Source organism: Podarcis gaigeae (assembly GCF_964106915.1).
Source record: "Podarcis gaigeae genome assembly, chromosome: 17".
NCBI lineage: Eukaryota > Metazoa > Chordata > Lepidosauria > Squamata > Lacertidae > Podarcis > Podarcis gaigeae.
Genome location: NC_139694.1, coordinates 23,716,709 through 23,744,575, shown reverse-complemented (window position 1 = coordinate 23,744,575; position 27,867 = coordinate 23,716,709). Strand labels below are relative to the sequence as shown.

At 41.1% G+C, this 27,867-nt stretch overlaps 1 protein-coding gene across 2 annotated transcripts; it reads right to left on the bottom strand.

Moving 5' to 3' along the window:
- Window positions 1–2,762: 2,762 nt before the first annotated feature.
- CAAP1 (caspase activity and apoptosis inhibitor 1) lies at window positions 2,763–26,749 on the bottom strand. 2 transcript variants are annotated; one of them, XM_083719715.1, is made up of 7 exons: window positions 26,345–26,749; window positions 24,880–25,080; window positions 19,001–19,085; window positions 17,588–17,666; window positions 12,455–12,528; window positions 10,710–10,747; window positions 2,763–5,019 (listed from the first exon to the last, which is right to left on the bottom strand). In XM_083719715.1, exons 1-7 carry the CDS (start codon window positions 26,468–26,470, stop codon window positions 4,888–4,890), a joined length of 735 nt encoding a protein of 244 aa, XP_083575841.1. In that variant the 5' UTR covers window positions 26,471–26,749; the 3' UTR covers window positions 2,763–4,887. The 2 variants fall into 2 exon arrangements, with proteins under 2 accessions (XP_083575841.1, XP_083575840.1); XM_083719714.1 differs by lacking the exon at window positions 10,710–10,747 and having other exon boundaries at window positions 26,345–26,619.
- Window positions 26,750–27,867: the final 1,118 nt, after the last annotated feature.

Below are 27,867 nucleotides of genomic sequence, written 5' to 3'. Positions count from 1 at the left end.
AATTATTTCAAACCTGAAAGATGGCAAAAATCCTAAAGATATTTAGAAGCAAATTAACCAGGCCTCTGGTTTACTAAGCAGTTTAGGCAAAACATTTCCCTGCAACTGCAAAACACTATAATAAAGGAAGGAGCTGCAAACAAACCTGAATTGTTTGGAGGAAATGCCTATAATTTGTCTTTTAAAAGTGACATTTTGAAGTCTAATTATTGTTCTCTATCAAATCACCATAAAAACAGCATTAAAGCCTCATGCCAGGAATAATTGGTACTTTTGATTCTCGGGGGAGTTGCACCTTTTTATTCAGATCATCCAACTGCAGTCTTGCCAACACTGAAGCGGCAAAGAATCATTTAATGAAATTGTATTCCTTGGGAACTCGGGCGGCTTAATGAGGACTTGGAATTTTCCTGTCAACGACCAACATTTCCATGGATTTCCTGGATTGTGACAAAGAACAGCTATTCCCACGCCCCCTCCCTTTCTTAAGTTCTGAACTAGTTAGAAATAAGTTCAGGCAGAATTCCCAGACACAATTACCTGGCAGGAAGTCCCATTCAGCTCCGTGGGACCTACTACTCAATGGGCATGAATTATGTTTGCATTTTTCCCCACCCATCTCACTTCATCGTGGTACCCAAGAGGCAGATTTAGGGCAGCTCGACTGGTTCCGTTGCACTGGACACCAAGCCCATGGGGCATCACAACTATGACATAGTGAACTGAGCAGAATGGAAGGCGAGAGGCGCCAAATTTTGGGCTCGCCACAGAAGTTTGAAAGAGCAAAGTCTACCCGTGTGGTTGATTTCTTTGTGGACATCCTTATTCTGTCCTGCATACACAGCTATTACTGCTCCTTGTTCCAGCATCTGGGGCTGTGGAAACTAGGCCACTGCACTACATCTAGTCCAGAAGATTTAGATAACCTATCATTTGAGAAAACAGAAGGGTCTGGGTTGGGGAATAGTCACTTGTGTGCTACTCTGTACTGGGAAACACTGGCCTGCGAGCACTCCAGTTGGAGGACAGCCTTTACCAAGATGTTATGGGCGCTCGAACTCAGGACGAAAGGGAGAAACGTGCTAAGAGGAAGGCACGCTTGGCAAACCCTCACCATGACCAACTCCCACCTGGAAACCTATGCCCCCACTCTGGAGGGATATGTAGATGCAGAATTGGCCTCCACAGTCACTTACAGACTCATGGTTAAAACCATGTTTATGGAAGACAATCTTACTTGGCTACGAGTGATTGCCAAAGAAAAAGATGGCTTTGTATTGGCCAACTTCCAGTCTTCCACAAGTGACTAGATCATGTGGTAAACAACAAGGCACCTGCATACCCTCCCAACATTTCTCCGATGAAAACAGGGCCATCTTATTTTTTTATTTTGGCCATGGGTGGCACTGTGGTCTAAACCACAGAGCCTAGGGCTTGCTGATCAAAAGGTCGGCAGTACAAATCCCTGTGATGGGGTGAGCTCCCGTTGCTCGGTCCCAGCTCCTGCCAACCTAGCAGCTCGAAAGCACGTCAAATTGCAAGTAGATAAATAGGTACCGTTGCAGCAGGGACGTAAATGGCGTTTCTGTGCGCTGCTCTGGTTTTGCCAGAAGCGGCTTAGTAATGCTGGCCACATGACCTGGAAAAACTGTCTGCAGACAAAACACCGGCTCCCTCGGCCTGTAAAGCGAGATGAGCGCCGCAACCCCAGAGTCATTTGCGACTGGACTTAACTGTCAGGGGTCCCTTTACCTTTACCTTTTATTCATTTATTATTTCATTATTCCCAGCCCATTTCACTGGGTTGCCCCAGCCACTCTTGGGTGGCTTCCAACATATATTAAAACAGAAAAAAAAATTACACATTTAAAAACTTCCCTATATAAGGCTGCCTTCAGTTGTCTTCTAAAGGTTGTATCTCCTTGGCTCGGGGGCGGGCAGTCCGCATAACTCCATACCCGCCAACATTTCTCTGATGCAAACAGGGATGTCCTAAGGAAAAGCAGGACATTCCAAGATCAAATCAGAAACGGGGACAGCTTCTGTAAATCCGGGACTGCCCCTGGAAAACAGAGACACCTGGAGGGACTACATCTGTTCACACTAAGGAATGGAAGAGCAGATCAGTTTGATACAGCCACGTTGGTTTAAATTTAAGCTTCCAGGGTTGTGGTAAGTTTTACTGAATAAGGATGCGTACTAACTTGAGAGAGCTGTAACATATATACCTTATGAGCCACTGTGGCAGTGGATCTGTTCTTAGAACCAGTTGACTTTAAATGTTTCTTGAATCCCAAAGAGCAGTTTAGGATCTCGTCACCTGCCCTTTACTTATTCATTTTGTCCTCCACCTGCCTCCTGTCTTGAAGCAATCCCTAGCTCTCCAAGCAGTCAAGAATAAGAAGAATTACTGGAGACAAACTTAATTAGGCAGAATTCTCAGCAGCATCTAACTGGCTCACTCCATTCTTCTTTGCATTTGAACTCCGGCAAATATCCCCGAACTGCTGTGCTAAATGGAAAAATCTGGGGTCAGGGATGCCCCTTGCTGATCACCAAAAACACCCCAGATTTATTTATTTATTCAGAGTTAATGTAACGGTTTTGTCATTAGATTTATACCTCTATTATAACTGACGGCTGAAGGGGAGGTGTGTTTTTTTTAGTGAAATCAATTGCACTTCATTTTTAAGACTTCGTAAGGAAATCCACTTGCTAAAAACCAGTGCCCAGTGGCGAATCAATACAAGGAATGCCCAGGAGATATTTTAGATACTTTATTTTTCTAGACTATTGCTTCAAGAATTCACAATGGTCAGTGAAGCTTCTACATTCAGAAATAAACTCAACACTTTACCACTCTAGTACTGACAGCTGAGAATTCTGTTAAATCACAGCTGAAGATATAGTTTTGACAATGACTCTAATTTCATGTGAAAAATTTGAAATGTATGAGCTTAGTAAGACAGAGATGGTATCTATCACAAGAAAAAGCTTAGATGCCTTCCTTGTTCATTCCCAAGTGGTGTCAACAACCATCCCCAAAATAAAACACAGTATTAACACTTCCTTGATTATACCAAAACTCAAAGGCATTTAACTCCATTAACTTTTCTTCTTAGTTTCCCTGCATCATTTCCGGATCAGTTCCTTATCCCCCAAATTTCCTCCCTCACTTAACTGTCCCTTCTGCTCCCCGACCAAGGAGATGAAAAATCTCCATTTTTCTCATTCAAGCCAACTCTGTTTCCTTCCAGTCTTTAATGCACGAAATTGATGGTCCCCATTTTTCACTCAGTTCAATGCTAGGCTCAGCAAGCTCTTCCTTTCTCCAACCCAAACATTCAAGCTTAAGGAGGCAGGAGAACAAAAGAATGCAATTTAAAATGAGTATTTATTGTTCAACCAGCAGGCACAAGCCAGCCTGCCTCTGCCCTGCTATACCACACCGTGCAACCTGCTGGAACTTCCACCCATTTTTTTTAAAAAAATTATCAACCTGAGCATGCACTGAAATGTATAGTCAAATGTATTTGTTAATACATGTTGATCTACCACACTTTTTGGCCGTTTTCAAAGCAGCAGGTATTGGTGTGCCTTGAACCCTCATAAATTTTTATATGTCTTTTTTCCACCTGCAATCAGTGCAGACTTACTTCAAAACAAAACCTCAGGATACCGACATTTTAAGTCTTAGTCGCTTTGCTTCATAACGTACAGGATAGACACGTGTAACAACTACCCCAACTGCATATAAATATCTACTTTTGCATTGTCAAAACGTCCTATCTAGTCCTAGGAAAGGGTCTTCCTAGGCTGAGTTTACAAATTACATTTAACCGTATTAAGTCTATAACTTAACAATGCACTTAAGGGATTAAAAATGAATTTGTAACATGTCCTGGAAAGCTGGACGCTACGCACATAACTACAATCAAGCACCAGAAATTCGTTTTAAAGAGTGTGTTTTAGGATGCACCCACATCATTACTTAAACTCACTAAAAATAAAGGGAGACAGTAACTGTATTATGGTTCAAACTACACAGATTATGAATGCTCATGGGCTGGCACCAGAAGCTGCCAAGACCCATTAAGGGCTCCACAGACTGCACTACCATCTTGGCTCCCTTGGCATAGGGCATACAATATTTTGCTCATAAACTGAACCCAACGAAAACAAGCAATCTGGGTCTCAACTGCTGGTGCAAGGGATTTCTCAATATACATGCCCGATAGGCCTCCATCTCTAAGGAGCGGTGGTCTGTTTCTTTCTCCCCAACTGAACGTCCCCAGAATGCTAAAGTAAGCCCTGAAAAGGCCTTACATTGTTCCCCAATTATTCTGCAAAGCACCGGGATTCAGCAAGAGATGCGTATGATCTACAACCGTTTCCCAATTCGTGTTGAGGGCGGTGGGAGGGAAGGGGGGAAATCCAACACAAAGAGAGAAAATGGCCAGTTGAGTTGAACAGCGTCAAGCCTCTCCACTTGTGCAAGAGTCACACAGTTCTGATGGCAGTGACAAACTGCTGCCAACTTCTTCAGCCATGGGTCAGGATACACAAAGGGCTTGAACGAGGAATGTCAAAACCGGTTCAAATATATTTTAGCACTGAAGGGAGCCGACATCACACCCATCAGAACAAATGCAGACATCTTGCAAATGAAACAGCCCTGGGGCTATTTTTTTACATCTCCGGCTTTCATGAGAGCCTTAATAGCCCTGGCTCGCATCTCAAGCTCCAGGAGTTCCAGCTGCTGTGCTGATGGCTGGACATCATCTGTTGGAGGAACCGCCACAGTTGCTGCCTTTGGCTCCTTTGGGGAGGATTCTGCAAGCCCCAGGATCTCGTTCACGCTTTTCTCAATGTCCTTCTGGAGGTCGTCTATTGGACCATCTCCACTTCTGACAGTCCTTTCCAGCCCATCTGAATTATCTTCCTCATTGCATGGGCCTTCAATGTCACTGTCGTACGCATCTGCGTTAATGCTGAGAACATCGCTGTCTTCTCCTTTGCCTGTAACAGAGAAAGGAAGAATTCAGAAGCCCTTTAAAAATAAAATAAAATTGGCTTTTCATCTTGTGAAACATTTCCTCTGCATACAAATACTCCTTTGCATAGATTTAAGGTATAGGAAAGGTCATCTATAAATTAAAATCAACAGTTTCTCTCTTTCCTCCCTTCCCCCAGCTTTAAGACTGATCTAATTTAGACAAGTTTTAATGCATTTTTATTCCAATTTAGGAGAACATGCAGTAGACCAGAGCAGCAGCGCTTGGAAAATTTATTCCATCGTATGGAATTGCATGATCTATTTTCCTAATTAAAATGTCATAAGGTTTTATATCACAAGGACGCCTCTGCATTACAAAATGAAAGTTGATGTGGGGAGCCTTTGGGGCTGACTGCTGTTTATTATTTTAGAAGTGAATTTAATTCCTGAAGTGCAGTTTAAAAATACTCCTAAAATTCTCGTGTACATTGCAACAAAATAAAATGAGGGTGCAGATATCAGTGTGGCAATACACTTATTAAGAGATATCTGTGCAAAGACTTTTAATGAAGTGTTTCAATTTATCTCAAAAACAATTACAGCGTTCCTATTTGTTCAATTATGATTAAAAACATGGGCTGGGATCCAAAGAACTACATTGGACATGAGCTCAAGGTTTGAGAATTTTAAAAGGCCCTTTGAATGCCAAAGCTGCATTCTGCAGTAGTTCACTGGGCTTTTGAAATCCCAGCAGTTCCAAGGGAAAATAAATCATGGAAGATGGTGAACTAGGGTTCTAGAAACACAAGCCCCAAACTCCCTGAGGTGCACAGAACTAGGGTTCCCTTTCTCTGGACCCAGGCAATGGTCTTTAGGAAAATGTAACAGAACATGATGCAAGGAAACAAGTTTGAATCTGATATGACAAATACTCATAATAAAGCATATATTTCTTTTGACATCTTGTCCTCAGGTACTATGTACGTGTGATCATTTATCTCTGGAAGTTCTCCATTAACACTACTTATATTTGTTAAATGCACAATAAGCCATTACAAAATGTAAAAAGTGTTAAACTTATCTGATATGGAGAAATGTGTCTGATAGCACCCTAAGATGAACTTTTAATAAGCTGTTTATTACAAAATGGCATGTGTATTTCCTTGAGGAACATAAAATCCGGGGTGTGACTATGAAAAAATTACTGAAAGTGAATTGTATCAAATCAATGGAACTGATCTACCAAGGACTGGCTCTCTCTCTCTCTCTCTCTCTCTCACACACACACACACACACACACACACACACATTCATTGCTCAATGGCTCTAGCATCAAATTATTTACTCAATATGTGAAGATGCCATCGCAGAGCCAACAATATGGACACAGGTGCCACCACCTCACCCCATCCACACAGTGTTTTCTAATGGAGTCAGTTCACACATATTCAAATGAGGACACGTCAAATTACACACATGCACCTAGAAGCAACCATGTCATCAGGCTACGGTAAAGGAGAAATGGGACTTCAGAACCTCTCCGTCAGCTGAGCTGAGCCATCAGCAACATTCAGCTCCTCCTCTCTCCTTGAATGCTCTCCATTCCAGGTGGCCATTTCAAGAGTTCTACAACTAAGTACTACTCGGGTTTCCTTTTTTCCTCCTCCCTCCCAATCAGTTTCCTTTTTTAGTTGTGTCCTTTAGACTGCAAGCTTGAAGACAGGGATTTATGGGTATCTGTAAGCCGTTCAATGAGCTTTCCCCTTCTTTTTGCTGAACAGCAGAGAAAATACTTTAAATGTATGAACCAGCCCTTGTTCAATGTATGGAGGCATAACACATTCACTGTGACACATCCCAACCGACAATTATAGCCTAGGCAAAATTCAGAATTCACTACCTATATTAAAAAGCTGGATTCAAAGACTACTTACCCATTGGTACCTCTTAAAGGACATATGGCCTATTATGGTAAAGATCAATATGTTGCTCTTTGGGAGATTCTTTATGTGCAATGTTTTTAAAGAGACAATGAGAAAACCTTGTCAAGAATTTACACGCAGCCTGGCAACAGCAAAGTGATAAAACACACAACTGTTCCTTTGCGCAATTTACTGCAAGAGGCCACGGCACTACGTTCCTCTGGAATGTACGCATTCTCTGTAATCCTTACAGTTTAAGGCCTTGATACACAGATTTGGAGTTGGTTAGGCTGAAGGTTTACACTTGCCCATTTTTATCCATTCTGCCTACAATATAAATGTCACTAATAGCCACCACAATTATCAATGAAACCTCAAGAGTATTAAATTGATGTGTGGATTAAAACACAAGATAGCGTTTCAGCTCACTCTGAAAAGTCTAAAGTAACACGGCATTCATTTGAGAGCTCCTATATGCCATTTATGATAATAAAAGGATAGCAGTAGATTAGGACACTCTGAAATAATTAACGTGTTTATCAATACTCTTCTGTCATTTTCTTCTTGGAGATTCTGGTTTTTAATTAGCCCTTCCCCACTTGGTCCCAAATATTTTCTTTTACTGGACGGCTTTTGCAGAACTTAGCAGTTTCCCCTCTTCTACCCTCTCCTTTCAAATCTCCAAGGCTTGAAGTGTTATTGATCTGGTACTATTGCTCATCAGCACCACAGTCACAGATATACTGGAAACCAATACAAAGCGGTCTCTGAATTGCGGTTCCCTGGGATCAAATAACCCCAGCCCTAGTAAAGCTCTGTTTATAAAGGGAATGCTGGTTAATCAGATAACAAAAAATTAAACATTGGTATCCTTAAAATTAGGGGTGGTTGATTGGACTCTCAAATTTTAATCAAGATGTGATATAATTAGCTGCACAGAAAGAATAGATTCTCTGGACATTTCACATGACTTTTCCTATATTGCTAACATATCTGTTAGGGAAAAGCAAAATGCCATTGCCCATCTGCTTGTTCCCCCTGGGATCTTTCAGGAGCCACATTAATTTCTTTAGCTCCCCCATCTACAAAAAGGCAATGGCAATGGCTCCATCCAACACCTTCTGTTTTGTCACTGTGAAGATAGATGATGCCAACTTTTATTACGGGGTGGATAGTTCTGACCCCTGAGCCACTTTGTGCAGAATGAAGTAGCCCCTAAGAATCTGGAAGCAGGTTACTCCAGCCTTTTATAACCATCAGTTGCAGCAAGTACGTTGTAAGTAGCAGGTGCAGCAGGGATCCATGGCAGTTTGGGGAAGAATCAGGGGTCCTGTGGACCTTGTTCTAGGGGTATCAGGGTTCACTCTCCTTCCATCCAATGAATGAACTCCATGTATTTCCAGGCAGGGGCTCCATGCATCACAAACTGAGCCCCCTGCCACTAACTGCCTACTCCTTGGTCACCAAAGGAGCAGGTGCATGGGGCTGCAATTCAGACCACAGTGTGCATCTGTGTGCTGCAAAGATGTCCCTCATTTGTAGTGCACAGAGACATTTTGTGGGATGGATCATGAGGAGGAGATGGTGAGACAAAGACGCATGGTGAGGACTGAGAGAGAGGGATCTTGGTTCAGGGAACTGAACAGCCCAATCCCATACTTTGATCTTGACCTCAGGCACTTGCATGAATGGTTGGCAACCACTAAGTCATAAACAAGAACCATGATCCAGAGAAATTATGCAACAATGTCTGTCTGCCAAGACTCCCACAGCCCCCAGAATGTCATAGATTTGTGATGTGTCCATACCATATTTGGCAACAGAATTGTATTGCTGATACTGCCAGGCTTTTCACAAATTGCTAATAGGCAAAGTTTCATTTTTGCAAAAGTCCCAAGAGGATTATTCACCATTCTTTGGCCTTATAATGAGAATGAAAACGAAGAACTAGAAATACATGTGCTGGCCTCTGCTTATTATGAAAGTTTCTAGATTCTAGAGGCGTGTTGCTGTGCTGTTAAATATTTCAGCGCCTTTGGCTATAATAGTATACTGTATCACAAGGCTAGCTACATGGATGTGAGGGTTTATTTTGGAAAATGGGATGGAGTAGTAAAAACCTCTCCATACACATAAAAGGCAATATTCTCTGCTTGATCTTTATACTGGGTACTTTCCATTCTCAGCAAGTCCTCTACAAAGACTGAGCAGCAGAATACATACTACTGAAATTAATCTGTGCTGGTTCCAAAATGAGTTGAAGGAAGACTAGTTTTCCTCTCAAGACAAAAGTAGGAGGAAAAGCGTTAGAAATTCTAGTCTGGCTTTTCAATCTTTTTAAAAAGAAATATCGCAACTTCCTTTGTGTGTGTATGGGTCTTGTGTTTATGAGCAAGGAAGAAAATCTTTAGAAAAGCATATTTTCTTTGACTTTTTATGATATAACTGGTATCTGGAGGGGGAAGAAAAATCAATACCGAAGACTAAGAGAAATGTATAATAAATGTTCTTCCTCTGCAAAATAGGAGGCAGCTTTCCATAAAGTAACTAGAAAGTAAACCATTCCACATGTAGCAGTTTTACAAATATTAGAAATATACATAGACAATTGTAGCCTGTAAATATATTATGAGGAAATCAGCAAAACCTATGCTTTTAAAAAACACATACAGAATAACACAACTGATTCAAGAAAATGTGAGAACAAAGCTAAGCTAACCTTTAATCGTGTACTATTTTATTGCATAAGAGCCTGACCAACTTAAGAGTTATTAAGTATGCCGTATGTTTGCAAAATCAGATCAACTGAACACAGCATTGATCTGATGAGCTTTAAAATGCACACAACAACAAAAGGTGAAAGAAGTTAGATTACATTAGTCTAATTATGAGGCAGATGGTCAAGGCTATAAAACTCTAAGTCAAACGGCCACAGTTGGGGTTTCTTGTTCCTCTGACAAGTCTACCAAGACCTATGAAACCATGGTTTTAAAAGCAGCTGTTAGAAACTTATGCAAAATATGTCATCACCACAGTCTTCTGAGGAGCAGTTCTCAAAAACAATCAAATAGCGAACTCTGATCCGCAAGGCGTTGTTTTTACTCTTCACCACACATTGCCTACAATAAGGCAGGCATGAACTCAAAACATCTTCCGACTGCTTTTAACTTGCTAGAGAAGTGTGTGAAAGATCAAAGAAATGGGAATCAATAGGATTAAGGAATGGAAATTCTTTTGCTTTGCTGCAGGGCACTAGTCCATATTTACTTAATGCATTGTTCAAGTGAACAGAACATCTCCAAAGCGAGAATACATTCTCAACGGAATAAGGCTGGTTCAAAGTTCAGAAGCAATGTTCCAGCACACTCCTATCCTGTTGCCAAAGGCCAACGGATCCAAGTGAAAGGGCACTGACCCGAGGGAATGAGACAAAACTATTTTTTATAGAAATCATTTATCCTTCTGCTGGAGAATAAGAAGTTACCTAAACCAGGCTTAAAGGTACAATCAGCCTGGGCTCTCTACAGAGTTGAAATCTCCATGGAAGTACAATGCACAATAATCACATAGCCCTACTGCCCTAACAAATGTTTAATTAGCTGAACCGCTTCATTTCCCCCTTTTTTTTTGCAGCTGTAATTTTACATAGTAATAAAAGTCTCTGATGGCATTTTTCTCATTATCTTTTTCATTTTGATAACTTGTATTTATTCTTTCAACTAGGATTGCGAAATTCATTTCCAGGCACTTAATTTCTCTTTCTTAACCACTTTTCACTCATTTCTGCTTACCCCTTGGCTCTCGTACTTTTCATCTTCAGCATCACAGACTGCAGTGTGGAAGAAGAACAGTTGCTAAGTTTTACCATTTATGCCTGCACAGTCTCAAAAAAGCTCTTTAAAAGCTAACATCCTGACTAGCACTGTTGTCATTGCCCAGAGCCATCACGAAACCAGTGGCTGATAAAGTCATAAAAAGGACAAAGAAGCAATCACCTGCAACAGTCATCAATTCCCTCTGATAGCAGAGAAGGAAGAGAGGAAGTCTGCAGGAGACATGTCAATTCAGAGGTCATTCCAGAGAGTGCAACAAGCAATATTTAAAGCAGTCTTCACAAAGTCACAGCATCCTGCTAATCGCTTGGCTGCCTTATGAGACCATTTTAATCAAGTTCAATTCCCCCTATTAGCTATTTTTACCATCTTTAAGGAAGAATGGGGCACTTCTTTCTAAAGAGCTGTAAGCAATTACTGGGGATATTTCCTGTGGCAATAAGATCCAGAATGATCCTTCCCCATGGCTTGCAGCATGCCTGTCATCACTAGGCAAAGAGGTGAAAACATTGGCAGGCACAAACCCACACAATACATTAGGACTCACTATTTGGGTTCACGCTGGTGTTTCGCTGATGGGTTAAACCCAGACAACCCAAAAAACAACTCCTTTTGTTCCCTGTGTGATCCTAAGTCCACTCTCTTCTCCTTCCAACCTTCTTCCTCCTGGGCGAACAGCAGAGATTGAGTGTGAGTTTTGCCCTCATTCCAATAGTTTCCTTAAGTACCACACTTTTTCTTGTAGAAACAAAGGACAATCTTTCACTTACATGAAAGGAAGTAAAGGGGTATACTCAGGGGCACCAGTATGGATAGTGATTAAATCTGCCCTTGGTATGGAGCGATAGAAGCAGCTCCTTCCCATCATGTTGACAGAAGCATGGATACTTTGTGCAATGGGAGCTCCCGCTATATACTGCACCAAATAAACAATGCTCTAAATCTGGGACCCTATTGCACTATATCTCCCAGAGTCAAAGGGGAAAGGCTTGAGCCTTCCCAAATGAAACTGCTCATAAAAGACGCCCCCCCCCGCCGACATTCCTCCACACACTATTGTGCACCTCCAAAGAGGGCACAGCTATGAAAATAGGCGGCTTGATTCTGAGAGGCCGTTGTATGGTTTGGAAAAAGACACCTTACTCCCACCCCTTGCTCAGATGGTAAAACAAGATGTCAGAGATGGATGGTGTGCTAGGGAAGACGTATCAAGAAGAGGAGAAATGGGTTTGGGGAAAAGTCAGGAACTCTAGATTGGAACATTACTCCTATCAAATATGACAACAAGTACAAATATCACCCAGAGATGGATTCGATGTTCGTTACAGTCTAGAATGACTAAAAAAACATAATCCACAGCCAAAGTTGTAAAGAAGAACCGGCATCACATTAGTGAAAATGTAAAAAAAAATAAAAATAAAAGGAAGCACAGCCAAATGCTTGCCCAAAATGCTGACAAACTCCTGGGTTTCATTTGACAACTAGCTAGAGAAGGGGCTCCTAATGTCTGAAATTCAATTATATCTTCCAAAGAAAGTTATTCTATCATGCATCATTGTTTCATTTGCAATCTATTATGTAGCACTTGCAGAGATGACCCAGAGCATTTGTTTTGAGGCAAGTAATGTTACATTATTGCTACTGCTCTATTCAGAATGCCAAACGCAGAGGCGGCAACGTTTAAAGCCTTCTGCAGTTCCTACCTTGCTTTGAGTCCAAAGCTTCCAGTTTGTGGTCTTCCTTCAAAGAAGAAGTAGAATCTATACTATTGTCTTGCCTGAGAACAAACAATAATACATTTCAGTTAGTATACCTTTTATGTTTATAAAAAGAAGCATTTCATATCCATACTCTCGTGCCCCCACATTTCATTGTTTGCTTTATTTTGTGAAGCAGGCCATGCTTATTCAGGCAGCAGTACGGATAATTTCCTTTCTTCTCAAGTTTCATAGGGCTGCCTGGAATGTAATGCTCTTCCCCAAAGATACAGGGCTAGTCCAGTTAATGTAATTATATCACTTACAGGGTAAGCAGTGCCTGCCCAGTTGGGGACACAACTATAGGAATATGTCAATTTTTCTCAATCAGAAATCAGTTTTACCTGCACCCAAGAAGAGTAAACAGAACAGAAACTTAGTGCTACAGAAAACATTGTTTTGAGGACAAGAAAGCATCTCTTGCTAGCCCAATACACAACTCACCAGACCACCAAAGCTATACCAATATTTTCCCTGCCATGTGACAAGATCTTGTTTTTATCAAAGGCAGAGCAAAGTAACTCCACTAAGCCCAAGAAGAAAATTCAACTAATCCCTCCATCGTGGACTCAGGCAGTATGCATTCGTAAATAAACTATATATCCTAAAGACCAAAAAAAAAAAAAAAAAAACACCACTACAAGTGTCGATTTTACTTTCCCCCTCAATGTGGTGGAGCAATCCAAATTAGACATGTTCTAAGGCAAGGAAAGGGACGCGGGTGGCACTGTGGGTAAAACCTCAGCACCTAGGACTTGCCAATCGCATGGTCAGCAGTTCGAATCCCCGCGGCGGGGTGAGCTCCCGTCGTTCGGTCCCAGCTCCTACCCACCTAGCAGTTCGAAAGCACACTTAAGTGCAAGTAGATAAATAGGTACCGCTTTATAGCGGGAAGGTAAACGGCGTTTCTGTGTGCTGTGCTGTGCTGGTGCGGGTTCGCCGGAGCAGCTTCGTCACGCTGGCCACGTGACCCGGAAGTGTCTGCGGACAGAGCTGGCTCCCGGCCTCTAGAGTGAGATGAGCGCACAACCCTAGAGTCTGTCAAGACTGGCCTGTACGAGCAGGGGTACCTTTACCTTTAAGGCAAGGAAAACATCCTCTTCTGAAATGCCAGCCTAACTCCTGCCTTCCAATGAGAAGAACCACCTAGTTGGAGCTGTCTGACCAAGCCGGTAACCTACAGAGATATGCTGAATTAAGGTGACAAGAGCTGGAGCTACAAGTTCCAGGTTCAAACCTTGGTTCAGTCAAGAACTCTGTGGTTTATTTCACACAGCTCACCCCCTAAAGATTAATAAGGGATCTGCTTTGCAGGGCAGCTGTAAGGATTACTGAGATAAAAGTTATGTTAAATGCTTTGAAAATTTGGAAAGTACACTGTATTAACAGTATTGTATCCCCAGAGCTGCCTTATACCAAGCCAGACCACTGGCTCATCCAAGGTTTCCTACAGGATTATCACCAGTAGATGTTTGGTATGAAACCCAAGACCACCTTAATGCAAAGCATGTGGTTTACTGCTGAGCTACAGTGCCAAAAAGCGATGCATTCCTTGTCCATTTCCCCAGAATTGCCACCACTGTTTTTCCAAAAGAAGAATCTCGCTGAAGAACGAGAAAGAAAAAGACAGCCCCCAAACAGCCCAGAGAACATGTGTGCTTGTGAAAGATACAGAACATCACCAAAAGAGACCCTAACTGTGAAGTATCTTTGGTTGATGCCACTGCTATCAGGGGAAGAATCTGGAGAGCAAGTTCCTTGAAATACATCAATAGGAGGAAAGAGCTCCCCAGTAAGGCAACTGCAGAAACACACAGAGAAAACCTGTGGACGATAGGGGAACTGGGCACAGAAGCCCTGCCAAGGGATTACACGTAGGAATTTGCCCCACAAAACAGCAGATCCTAACTCTACTTACAGTGTTCATCAACACTGCTGCACAGCAATGTATTCATAATTGCTGAGATTAATACTACAAACACACTACTGATCATTAATTTTAAAAGTAATCTAGTCTCTGACAGAAAAGGGGAAAAGGTATTTTCAGACATGAACCCACTGGATCAGTAAGAAAGAAGAGCAAGGCAAGGATGCAACCTGCAAAACCGCAAGGTGCAGCCAAACTTCAAAACAGCCTTGTGCATTACACAATCTGCACAAAAATGATAAAAAGATCACTTAACCCACATTTTGGGGTGAGGTGGCGTGATGCTGGTTTAGCTATTTCTACACGTTCTCACCAAAATTTGACACATTGCTTTCTGTTTCAAAGGATGGGGAAAATAACTCAGAAAGTGCTAAAAAGGATGACATTTCATCTGCTATCTCGCCATGATGTTCAACTGTCTTTATACAAAGCATGAAAGCAAATGAAAGATTGTAAAACACACTTGAGGAAACAGGATACAGCTCTCCACAGGATTTCAAAATCATGGAAGGCAAGTCCAATTGTTGAGTTTAATGAGCATTTTAGCCATAAAATTATTTTATATTCATCTAACCAATTTCATACCTCAGCTACTTTGTCTAAAATTTGTAATGTATGTATTATGTTAATATGCACACAATCAAAGCATCCAGCTTGCAGGGAGGAGTTAAATTTAACATTACAAGGTTAGTGTCATCTTAACTTACATTTCAGAGGTTTAGCTCTAATGGCGTTTGTCCACCTCTGTTAAGTATTGTAACTAAACTATGATTAAAGATAATTTTTAAAATGGGGGTGCATATATAAGCAATTCATTTTTAACCAGATCGCTGAAAAACAATCTATCTGTCCACAAAGAAGAAACCTTTTTCCTGCTGCCCCTGGATTTGTCTCCACAAGCCTCCTTGACTAACTTAATACAGAAGCTGCCAAATATTCCAGTGGGCTCCTCTCATCTCAATTTACTTCTGTTCAGTACCAGGTGCTGCTACAGATTCAGCCCTCAAGGCAAAGTTTTCCTATTGAACCCCCAAACCTATGAAATTATTACAGATATTAAGACATTTACTCAGAACATATAGATGTGTGTGTGTGTGCAGGGCAGCAATCATTTCATGATTATGAAGGAGAAAATTGGCACTGGGTTCAGAATGAAACATTGCCTTCCATTCAAAAAAACAACAGCAACTAAACTTCAAGCCTTTAAGGTTTCAAAGGTACCATAAATTTCAAACCTATGAGGAGAATCAAAGAGCACCAAATGTGGGAAAATAAGTTGGATTTAGGCTACAGCAAGCATTTTGGCCAGAAGGCTATATTCACCCTTGGCCAACCCACTGGGAAAATACATGATGAGCACAGCGAAAGAGGAAACACTCCTCCCACAGCTGATGGGGACGCAAACTGGTCTCTCCTTGTTCATCAAATCAATCATTTGATGAATGAGGAGGAAGTGGTTTGCATCCCCACCAGGGTGCTGGGCTGGGCAGACAGGCTGAAACTTCCTTGGCACAAAATTTTATTTATCCCGATGCAGAATATCTGAAGCTGTTTGGTGCAAGGTGTGTACAACCCTGAGCATCGGTACAGACCCAGAACACTATAGGAAAATGAACCTGGCAATCATGTCCCTGGCATTCGCACCCCTCATTCCTAACCAACCACAGGATGAAGACATCGGTTCCTAAATGAGTGATAATGCTGTTATCAAGTATTGCTCATTGGCAAACAGGGATGATCTGGCACAGTCATCTGGTTTGCAGAAGGAAAATGTATCAAAGGATATCTGCTCTAGGATAATAAAGCTCCTGCTGTCTGGAGTCGTCCTGCCAAATTTTGTTCAGGAATCAGGATTGTTCATTTGGCAAGAGCCTCAACAACAAGTTCTTGATTTCCAATTATGCAGTGTATTTTAAATACTGGTCCTGGAAATGGTGATTTTCAACATATGAGCTTTACCAAGTTTTCTGATCCCTGAACAGTGCACTGCAAAACTAGCTGCAGAAACTATGTGGTACCTGCTTGAGATCAACCACTTCGGTAGAAAGGTACACATACTAATACAGACAATCTGCTGTCCAAAACACTTTGTCACTGAGCAATTCTTATGCTGTCATAAAAAGGCTTCTTGATGTAATGGCGCAACTCTTAAGTTTAATACACGTGCATTTTCTGCCATCTTGTGGCCAAATGTTGCATAGATTAGATGCTCTTTTTTAGATGCTTAGTATTAACCGAAATAACTAGCTGATATGTGAGTGACTTAGTACATCTGGTTCACACCGACAGCACAATCACATGCATTTCTACTCAGAAGTAATCCCCACTGAGCTCAATGGGATTTAATCCCAGGCAACTGTAAAAACTGCCATTTAAATGTTGATTCCCACCAAGACGGACCCATACTATGCTACTCACAAGCAGCCACCGAAAAGAAGCTTGGTAACCCAAGAACTTCTGCCTTCTCCCAACCCTATTACATAACAAAATGAATCAAAATTCTCCACGCTGTTTTAACCCTAGCAATTAACAGCCAACCTAAAACAAAAAGATCCTATTTGCAGCCATGGGATGGGCAACAAGCTGATTACAGGCAACTCTCATTTTGCACACGTTCAAAACATGCATGACTCTGAACATGTGTTACATTCAGACCAGGAAGAGCATGGAACAGGCTCCATCAGCACGCACAATTACCCAAATGCAACACCCCCCAAAAAAAAATCAGGGGTTGCTTGTATGCAAACAGTCTTTGATTTGGTTGGTTTTCCTACTTTATGCCATGATTTAAGAGCAGCTGTATACATACCCTTGTACCGTAGGATCTGATGGAGGATATAATTAGGATTCTCTGTTCAAGGCACTTTGGGCTTCAGAAGATTTTGCCAATTTAACTAACATTTCAACGGGATCTCACCAAGGCTCACTGGGTTTTTACAAATGCTCAGCAAGGTTCACTAAAGTTTCACCTGAAGTTTCATTTCACTAATGTTTTGCAAATTTCCCCACAGTTTTTGCAGCGGTTCAGCCAAGATTTCACCATGGGTTTATCTGGGATTTCACCAACACTTCAAAATGAAATTGTCAGCACAAACTTTTAAATAGACTCTCAGAGGACAGTTAAATTAAATTTGCTCATTACAATTACTTACTGGCTGATAGATTCAACTGCTGTCTTCTCTTCCCCACCATTAGCCTCTTCATCACTGTCGGAGTCATTTTCATTCTCACCTTGAAATACAACGTCAATGTGAGATGCTATACAGTGTGGCAGCATTTTTCTGCCTCATTAGTACATGCATCAGTAAATACTGTTATGACTGTCAAATGAAGAGACACAGCCCACCTGCCTGACTAAGGTACTCAACAGAAACCATTTGGAGCTGTAGCCTGTGAGGGAGACAGTGGCCTGAGTTTTGAAGATGGCTGGCGGTAAGGAACCATAGCACGTCCCAAGGCTATATTGTTTGGAGAGCCCGGGGTACAGGGGATACGATGCTTCAACAAGCAGCAATAAGTGTCTGGCTGCTTCTCTGCACCTCCATGCTTAACTTGGTATCTTTGCAAGCAAACAACTATTACAAACACAGAGTAAGTCTTCAGTACTTTCACCACAAGGAAAAAGAATTCATGCAAAAGGTTTCCCCAGGAAATTTCTGTCACTCGGGTAAGAGAAAAAAATGCCATCCAGCTCAAGAGACTTTGCCAAAGGAATAATATAAAATTAACCCTGTCTTCTCTTACAACACAGCCATTTATATTAAACTATTATAGGAGCATTTGTACAGAAAACAGGTATTCCTTTTTCTTATGCAAACACACATAACACACAAATATGTAATACAGGCCACAGAGTCTTTTCAAGGACTTGTTCTCATACTAAAGCTCTGAGTAGTCTATAGATAGAACATATATTCAGCAACAGATTTAAAAACGTTAGGCAACTTCTGTAACAGAAGTTCAGGACTAAAGCTAAAAGGGTAACTAACAAGGAGTTAAAACTATTCTAAAAAATTAAGCAATGCTCATTAATGTAGATAACTGATGGAAAGCTTATGGGGGCTCAGAGCAAAAAGGAAAGTCTAATACCACAAGTAGATCTCTTGTGAGCAGCTCCTCTGAACGCTGTAGCCATTAATTTTAAGTCTCTCTATAACAGGGTTCCAAGTCATGACTGCCCTCATTTGATCAAAGCTTCTCTTCCAATCTATCTTCTAGGTAATGGCCATGCTTCTCTGCTACATACCGTATTTTTTGCTCTGTAAGACTCACTTTTCCCCTCCTAAAAAGGGGAAATGTGTGTCCGTCGTATGGAGCCTATGCAGGCTGCACAGCTATCCCAGAAGCCAGAACAGCAAGAGGGATTGTTGCTTTCACTGCGCAGCGATCCCTCTTGCTATTCTGGCTTCTGAGATTCAGAATTTTTTTTTCTTGTTTTCCTCCTCCAAAAACTAGGTGCGTCTTGTGGTGTGGTGCGTCTTATAGAGTGAAACATACGGTATAAAATCAAGCATCCATGTACTTGGTGTTCATTAGGAGCTCCAATATGATACAGTATTGCCTACCTTCAAGAATTCTCAATAACTTCTTCTCAGACAGGAGCTCCAACTGTTCAAGACAAAGCCTTTTGATTTCTTCTATTGAACAGCCCTACAGAAAGAGAGGTGGGACTGTTATAAACGGTGCCTGCAATTAGCCAGATGCCATGCGCATTTTGTACCTGACTATCAGCCACTTGCAACCAAGCAATCCTGGTTTAAGGTGCCATTTGGCACCTAGCTTTTATATGTGAGTTTCTAACACTAGTTACGCACTAAGGGCCAGATTCAACTAGTTGAGCTAGCAGGAGCCAACAGGACGATCCTGTCTCTGGAAGAGTTGGGAGAACTTCCAAAATGAGAGGTTGGGGAAGAGGGGAGACCACTCCGTTCAGTGGCAGGTCATCTCTTTAGTGCTTGTTTGAATTTCGCCTTTCTTTCTTTTTTAATAAAGACGACAACAACATAATAATAACATCATCATCGTCAGTTTTTTATTTGTACCCCGCCCTCCCTGGCCAGGTGCATAGAATCTGGACACTAAACCGAAACTTTAAAAATTATGATCTGAATTAGAAATTTTATTAAGACGGCTTTGCAAAAAGACAATGTTAAGGAAGTAGCAAAGTATGCCAGATCTGAACCCTGGCTTTCTTCTTAGGTTTCGCAAGGCAGGCATTGCAGCCAGTTGTGCCTCTCCTCTGACGGAAGGCATTCTAATCCAGCAGGGGCGTATGTTGGCATAAAGGGTAGCCCCCTGTGCACATACCCCAATCTGCTCAAGAACGCTGGCGGACCCTTTGAACGGTGTGGCAAGCGCAGCAGGGGATTGCAGGAGAAAGGAAGAAACTGCAAAAATTACCTCTCCCCTCTTTTTCACCTCATAGACGTTTCTGCTGGATCAAACAGCCTTCTGTCAGTGGGGGTCATACAATTAAATACAACCCAAGGGCACTTCTCAAATTCCCTAATGCTGGCAGTTGGATATGGATTATTCCAGCCACTGTTTCTCATTAGTATTGCTTGAGTAAAAAAGAAGAAATACAACTTTCTGAAAAATATCTCTCTCACCCTAATAAGGCTTTCGATATCTATGTTTTCACTCCTGGTAGGTAACTGTGTTAAGTCTGCTGCAGCAAAAGAACAGTCTTGTGCCATAAGACTCTTAAACCTTTAATACATTCTTTTTCATAAAAATCATTCAGAAGACTTCTTGTTCGTACTTTACACTTGACAGAGAATTTTAGTGGACCAGCCCGTGAAGAATTATACAGGTAGTTTAAACCTTAATTATGAGAAACGGGGCTAATACAGATATAATGTAACAAGTGTTATGAGGCACCAGCCTTTCCTGTAACACTACCCCTTCCTGGAATTAAATTTTATCATTTGCCAGCATCAAATTAACTGTGATTAAGGCTAACCAAGGTTTCCCTTACCCTAAGATTTAAACCCACTTCAAACTCTTGTATGATTTAATAAAATGTGCTTCCCTTTTCTTTCTTTTTTTGGAAGAGTTAAGTGAAGAGAAAATAAAATTCAGCCAATAAGTTTGGTTGATGTTCCTGAGAAGATCTGAGAAGTTAGAACAATGGAGTACCAGGCTCCTTCCCTGATGCAGACTGGCTTTTCCAAGAAGCATAGCATTGCAGATCAATGTTCTGTTTTGAATTACCTTATCCAGCTCTTAGTGGTCCCTCAAAAAAGCAGTATGTCACATTTATTAATCCCTCATTTACCTTTGACTCCATTGATTGGCATCATCAGTAAGAGGAGTAGCTAATTTTTTGCAGGCCAAGGAACATATTGACTTATGACCAACCTTCCCAGGTCTGCAGCACTAAAGTGGGCACAGCCAACTGGTTGATATTTCCTAGCTTGAGACCCATGATGTAATTTCTGCTAAAGATGCCTAAATGGACTTTGAACATGTAAAGAATTCCAAGTCTTCATTCTGGTTCATTAAGATTGCATCTGATCACAAAAAGTGTTATTTTCCTGCAGGAATTAACTGCCCCCCCCCCTTAAACATGCAATTACCCAGTTCAGATTTTGAACTATGTCCACAGAACAGCTGACCAGTAAATTATTTAATAAGCCAACATATGACCATCTTTCTGCATGTTGATCAGGCCAGATTGAAGACATTGTGTGTTGTATTTTTTATTGCCCCTATACAATCCACCTAGGAAGATTCCTCTATTCATTCAAAGTTTTTTTAAGAAGGTCAATCAGATTATTTAAAAAACATAGGGCTGCAAGCTGATGTATACAACTTTGTAATCTAAAGGATAACATTCTCACTACCTGCACATGTAGAGCTATGGGCTATGTTACAGATCCAAAGCAGTGTTGACTCTGCCAAGGAGATTTTTAAAAATCTAAATTATCTGGGGAGTGTTATAATTTTAAGTTTCAATCATTTGCAGTTCTAAAATTTGAAATGTTTTAAACTTATCTTGAATTGTCTTTTGTGTGTGTGTGTGTGTGTGTGTGAGAGAGAGAGAGAGAGAGAGAGAGAGAGAGAGAGAGAGAGAGATTTATATTGTAATAGACACTGGCTACACACAACAAAAATCTGAGTTAACAGTGTTTTAGCATTTCCAGCAATTCCCATCTTCCTGAACTCCTTGTCTGATGGCATCAAGATTCTACATAATCCCAGATCTATGGTAGACTTGTAAACAGCCACTTGTTTGATTACTTCCAAGTAGGCTGAGAAGTTCCTACAAATTTCTCTTCACAAGCTTTTACATTTGGGAGGTAGCAACATTTCCAAGTCTGCTCTATGGAGTCTACCAGGGCCAGCCCACCCATGAGGCAAGGTGGGTCAACTGCCTCAGGTTGTAGCAAACCCTCCAAGTGCCCCTATTTTCCAGGGCCAGTCCCAGATTTAGAGAAGCCTCCCTGGTTTCTGATTTGATCTGTCCTGTTTTCCCTTGGGACATTCCTATTTTCATCGGAGAAATGTTGGAAGTTATTGGAGTTATGTGAACCCGAGCCAAGGAGATATACATACACCCTTGGAAGGCATCTAAAGACAACCCTGTATAGGGAAGGTTTTTTTAATGTTTAATGTTTTATATATGTTGGAAGCCACCCAGAGTGGCTGGGCAACCCAGTCAGATGGATGGGGTAATAAATAAATTGATATTAATATTAATGGGACATCCCTGTTTTCACTTGAGAAATGTTGAGAGGGTATGTGGTAGAGGGCAGCAGATCTAGCTTCCAAGCAATGCATGGCCTGCTGCCGCAGTAACAGCAATGGCTGTGGCACATTCCTTGGAGGCCGGATCTGCTCTCTCTGTAGCCCTGCTATGCCGCCTATACAGCAGCCTCTCTGCCCTGGAGGGGGGAGGTGTCGTTTTGTAGTTTTCCTCAGGTGCCAAAATGTATTAGGCCAAACCTGGTGTCTGCAGTGGAAGAGGAGCTCAGTGTAGCTGGCAGGCAAAGTGTTGCTATGGAATCTGCTCTGCAGCCCTAGGGATGAACTACAAGAAAAACAGTGTGGTTAAGGGAGCGTTTCTGTTCCCAGTCCAAATTTTACAAAATCTTTTTTCTCCAGAAATGTTGAGACAAAATTAGTATATCATAAAAATGAGCATACGTGCCTTTCTTGCCAACTGGAGCATTCTATGATATTCTTATAAATAGCCAGAATACTTATTGTGTGGTTTTTACTTTATTTTTAAATCTTGCCTACCCCCAACTTCAAGTTGCTTTATTTTCAAGCAAGGATGTCTTAAGTCTGTTGGGAGTAGTGTTCTTTTTTAATTATAAATTACTTATTTATAAACTGCCAGGCTGCCACACTCATCTCTGATGGTGTTATGTCCAATTAAAGAAAAATTTCAACATCCCCGTGGAAATGCTATAATTATATACTACATTATTCCATATGCCACAGTAATTAAGGTTATTTACATTTGCAGCCTGCTTCATTCCAAGGGCTCTACAACAGTATTTATTAAAACACACACATACACAAATATATAAACTCTGAAAGCCTTTGTAGCAGTCTGATCTCAGTACTTGCTGAACTAGCTTGTAAGTGCATAGGATACACACTGAATAGAGCTGTAAGTTTTAATTGGCAAGTTAATCAATTAAAGCTTAGGTTGATTAATCAGTGCAATACCATTTTAATAGGCAAGAGTACATTTTAATTGGTGGGGTTTTGAGGGCACATGCCCATTTTTAAGGCTATTCAAATTCTCGTGTGCTACTGTAACACTCAAAGAGAAAATGGACTCACATGTTTCCTTTCAACAATGTGAAACAGCTTTTGTTTATTACAATGTTTCATAAACTAATGAAACACACTTTCTTAGGGAATGAAAACTTAACCCAAATGAAACACTAATAATAAGTAGCACTTACCAGTGGAGGAACCCACTCTCTATGGGAGTCACTTTCTCAGTGTGCCTTCTGGTTGGGAAAATGCAGCCCCTAACTAGTGACTCATGCAGAGAATTGATGTGCTACCTCTTCTGTGGCAAGAAGGGCACTTAGGGCACACAGAAGCCTTTCTCCAATGCATTACACAGGGCAAATTTGAAGTGCTCTTGAACAACAGAATTTAGGAATTCCTGAGTTACTAAATTATAAAATTATCATACTCCACTTTCAGTTTCTTAGAAAGATACCTACACTAAATGTTGTTAAACTGCAAATTGTTTTAGCAATAATCAATCAACCAACCCGTTAAAAAAAGATGATGCATCAACTAAAAATTCTCTAATTAAGTTGATAGTCCCAAAGTGGAAAATTGTGCCATTCTGAAACACAGGCCATGGCATTATGTTGGCGGAAGACAAAATTTAAACATGAAATTTGGAAATAGGTTCCCTCTTTATGGCAATATAGTGTGACACATGTATGTATGTATGTGTTTGTTTGTTATTGTATATTCTACCCTTCTCTCCCTGAGCTGTTTCCACACCAGCAAGTATTTATAAAAAATCTTACATAAACTGTGGGAGCCTGTACAGTTCAAGCGCAGGATAATAACACCTTCCATAAATATTTAAAATATAAATGCAGGCATGGCTCCTTGAAAAGTGAATCTGACTCCTTTATATTTTTAATTGAATCTATGCATGTACAGTCGTACCTTGGTTCTGAAATGCCTTACGACTTGAACGTTTTGGCTCCCGAACACCGCAAACCCAGAAGTGAGTGTTCTGGTTTGTGAAAGTTTTTTGGAAGCTGAATGTCCGATGCGGCTTCCACGACTTCCAACTGAGTGCAAGCCACGCCTTGGTTTTCGAACGTTTTTGGAAGTTGAACGGACTTCCGGGACGGATTCCGTTTGAGAACCAAGTTACGACTGAATATACATCCAGTACCATAGCCATAATTAAAAAAAAGAAAAAAATGATCAAGGAAATAGCCATAGCAATGTTCTAATTAAAATTAAGGATTTCAGTGCATAACAGAAAATGTCCCATTTCCAATGAAGCACCAAAACCTTTCAGAGTTTCCTTGCCATCTCAAAAGCTAGCCAATTGCACATGTCAGGGTAATAAATTTATAATAAATATATACTGTTTAATTTCTACTGTACAGATGTCCACAGAAGGATAGTGACTATTACACTACGTGCAGTTAAGCTACTGAAAACCCACTGAATGGAATTTAAGCAACCTCTATGGAGCCAACAGGGCAGCACACCTTTAATTTTTGAAATATTTTTTCAATCCTGATAAAAGAGTATATTTTAACTGTGGAATGAAGAAGCAGGGTTAGATGGTATCAGAGTGGTTATAAATAAATAAAATCCAGAGCATGTAGCAAGAGGCTTAACCTTTGTTACAGAGCATTCAGATCACTCCCTATTCCTGATAAATGCTGAAACGGTTCAGTTTTCTCCAAAATTTGCCAGAATAGATATATTTCAGTACCTTTAAGACATCAGGCAGCATTTTCTGCACTTTCTTCTCTCCTATGATACAAAAGCACTGGTGTAGCATTTCCTTCTTATCTGTGATGTAGAAACTAACTGGCTTCAATTGTACGCTGAGATCCAATCCACCTTCTTCTAGGTCACTGGATTCTTCTTCCACATCCTCACTTTCTGGAATTTGTGTAGTACATTTTGTTTCCTAAATGATGACACAGAAAATCCTTTCAATCATGACCCAACACAAAACACTTGCTTATGTAGTAATATCGGCAACTAAGCTTTGACTACAAAAGGAACAGTGCAAGCCATTTCATGTCTACTCAGTAGTCCCACAAGGTTAGATGGGTCTTACTCCCAGGATATAGAATTACAGCCTGAATCAATGAAGCTTCTTATATAGGCTCCTAATACTGCAGTCTAAAATACAAATGCAATGTTTAAGATGCTCCATAAAGTTGGTGTTCAGTTTTGCATTTTGAAGTTACTTGAAAGATCATATAGTCAGCAAAGAAGTTTACAGGTGAATGCTGCAAAAGGAAATCCACCGATATAGTTATTTCTCAAAATATTATGCCACCCAGTAAAAGGAACTGAGAATACATTCCTGGGGGGGGGGGGGTGAAACAACACATTCAAAGCACTTTGGTTACTATCTCTGTTCTTCCCACACCAGCCCTGTAGGCAGGCCGGTACTGTCATCACAATTACAGGCAAGAGGTTGAACTCTAGATATAATAGTCTGGCCTGTGGACACCTTGTGAATTCATGGCTGTGAAATTTGAGTATCTGGATCATATTTTTAAAGTTGCAAACCTATGCAAACCTACTTGGGAGTAAGCCTTAATTCAAAGTAAACATGCATAGGACTGGTCAGAAAGCTGCTCCCTAACACCAGATCTTAAGAATGTTAATGTAGCATACAATTAATGTACTAATAACTTCCTTGCAAAAAATAGTGATGCCTTCTAACTTAAAAAAAAAAAACTTTTAACAAATTCATGATGCAGGTTAGGTCGGTCAGTGGCTCTTAATCAGGACAGCTAAAAGCAGAACCATATTGAGAAGTGGACAGTCGTGTCTCTGATTAGAAGTTACTGGAGTAATAAAAAAATATGGGGATGATTATGCTCCACAGTTAAGCTGTCCAGAGGGGCTGGGGAAACAAAAACTGGGTTGCAAACAAGTAAACGGAACAGCTGTTCAATATGGGGGACGTTGCTTCAAAAATCTCAACAAGCTGAATCCAAACGTAATATAAAATAGCAATAGTAGTAATAATAACAATAATAATAATAAGTGCCGTCCACGTAAGCTGTGCTTTACAAATACTGAAAGGTCCACTCCCAGGGCTTTTAGAAAACAACTATAAGAAACGCGGAGGGGGCGTGGCCGCCAAAGCACCTTGCGCATGCGTATACCGGCCCGGCCCCGCCTTCCCTCAGGGCGGCCCAGGCGGCGGTTACCTCGGCCAGGCCTTGAAGCGGCTCGATGCTCCGGCGTTTCCTCTCGCTGCCTCCGCCTTCTTCGTCCAGGCAGCCCAGGCGGGAGCGGTGCCGCTTCTTCTCCTTGGGAAACTTGCGCCCCGTCATGACGGCGACCCGAGAGAACCGGCGTCGGCCGCGCCCTCTTCCCGCGAGCCTCTTGTCACAGAGCGAGCGAGCGGGGCGTCGGCGGCGTAATATATCAGCGGCCCGACAACGCCTTCGCCCGCCCGCCGTGCGTGCGTCGCGCTTTGACGACGTCACCCGCCTCGCCCAGCCAACGTAGAGCTAGTGAAGAGAGGTAGAAGCAGAGTGGCCTGTTGTGGAGAGGCTGGAGGTTCCGGTTCCAGCTGGTCCAGAGAGGGAGAGATTGGGGCAGAAGTGGAGGCAGGAGGAGTTCGAATCTGCCTTTACTGCATGTGGGAAATAAGTGATAAACGATAAAATGATAAAATAAATATACCCGTCTTGTTTCATGTGGAAAAGAGGATACTTTAGATTTCAATAAAATAAAATATATAATGTAATATAAATAAAAATGCCCGTCTTATTTCATGTGGGAAATAGGATCCTTTAGATTTCAATAAAATAAAACATATAATGTAATATAATATCATAAAAATACCCACCTTATTTCATGTCTAAAAGAGGACCCTTTAGATCTGAATAATATAACATATATAATATAAATATAATACCATAAATAAAATACAAAAAACCCATATTATTTCATGTGGAAAATTATAACGAGTGCTAAAATGTCAAGGGAAAGGAAAATATAGAATTACAGCTGTAATTGATTAAGTATGAGAAGAAGCTAAAAAAGAAAATGAGTAACTAGTTAATTGGAGTGAGGGGTTGTTGAAGAAATTTTAAAACAGGGATGCAGAAAAGGGGAGGTAAGGGGAAGTCTGGGAAGTAAGGTTTATGAAAAAGAGGTTTTGAAATTATACATGTTTATATGTTTTGTTTGTCTATGTATTGTGTGTTGTTTTGTTTTTAATTTGTGTTGGAAAATCAATAAAAAATCATTAAAAAAAAATATTTCATGTGGAAAATTGGATCCTTTAGACTTCTATAAAATAAAATGAAAATACCCATCCCACCTATATATCACATGTTCCCATGTTGCAAGCTCTTAAATACAGCTTAATGCTGCAGCCCAGGTTGGTCAGGACTTCCAGCCCAAAGTCTTCTGTAAACCCTTCAGGTTGCCCTCATCTCAGATTTCATAGAATCATAGTGGTGGAAGGGACAGGATCTGAGGGTTATCCAGTCCAACCCCCTGCAATGCAGGAATTTCAACTGAAGCACCCAGGAGACAGCTGGCCAGCCAACCTCTGCTTAGAAACCTCCAAGGAAGGAGAGTCCACAACCTCCCTAAAATATCACCATATACAGTGGTGCCCCGCAAGACGAACGCCTCGCAAGACGAAAAACCCGCTAGACGAAAGGGTTTTCCGTTTATGGAGGCGCTTCGCTAAACGAATTTCTCTATGGGGTTG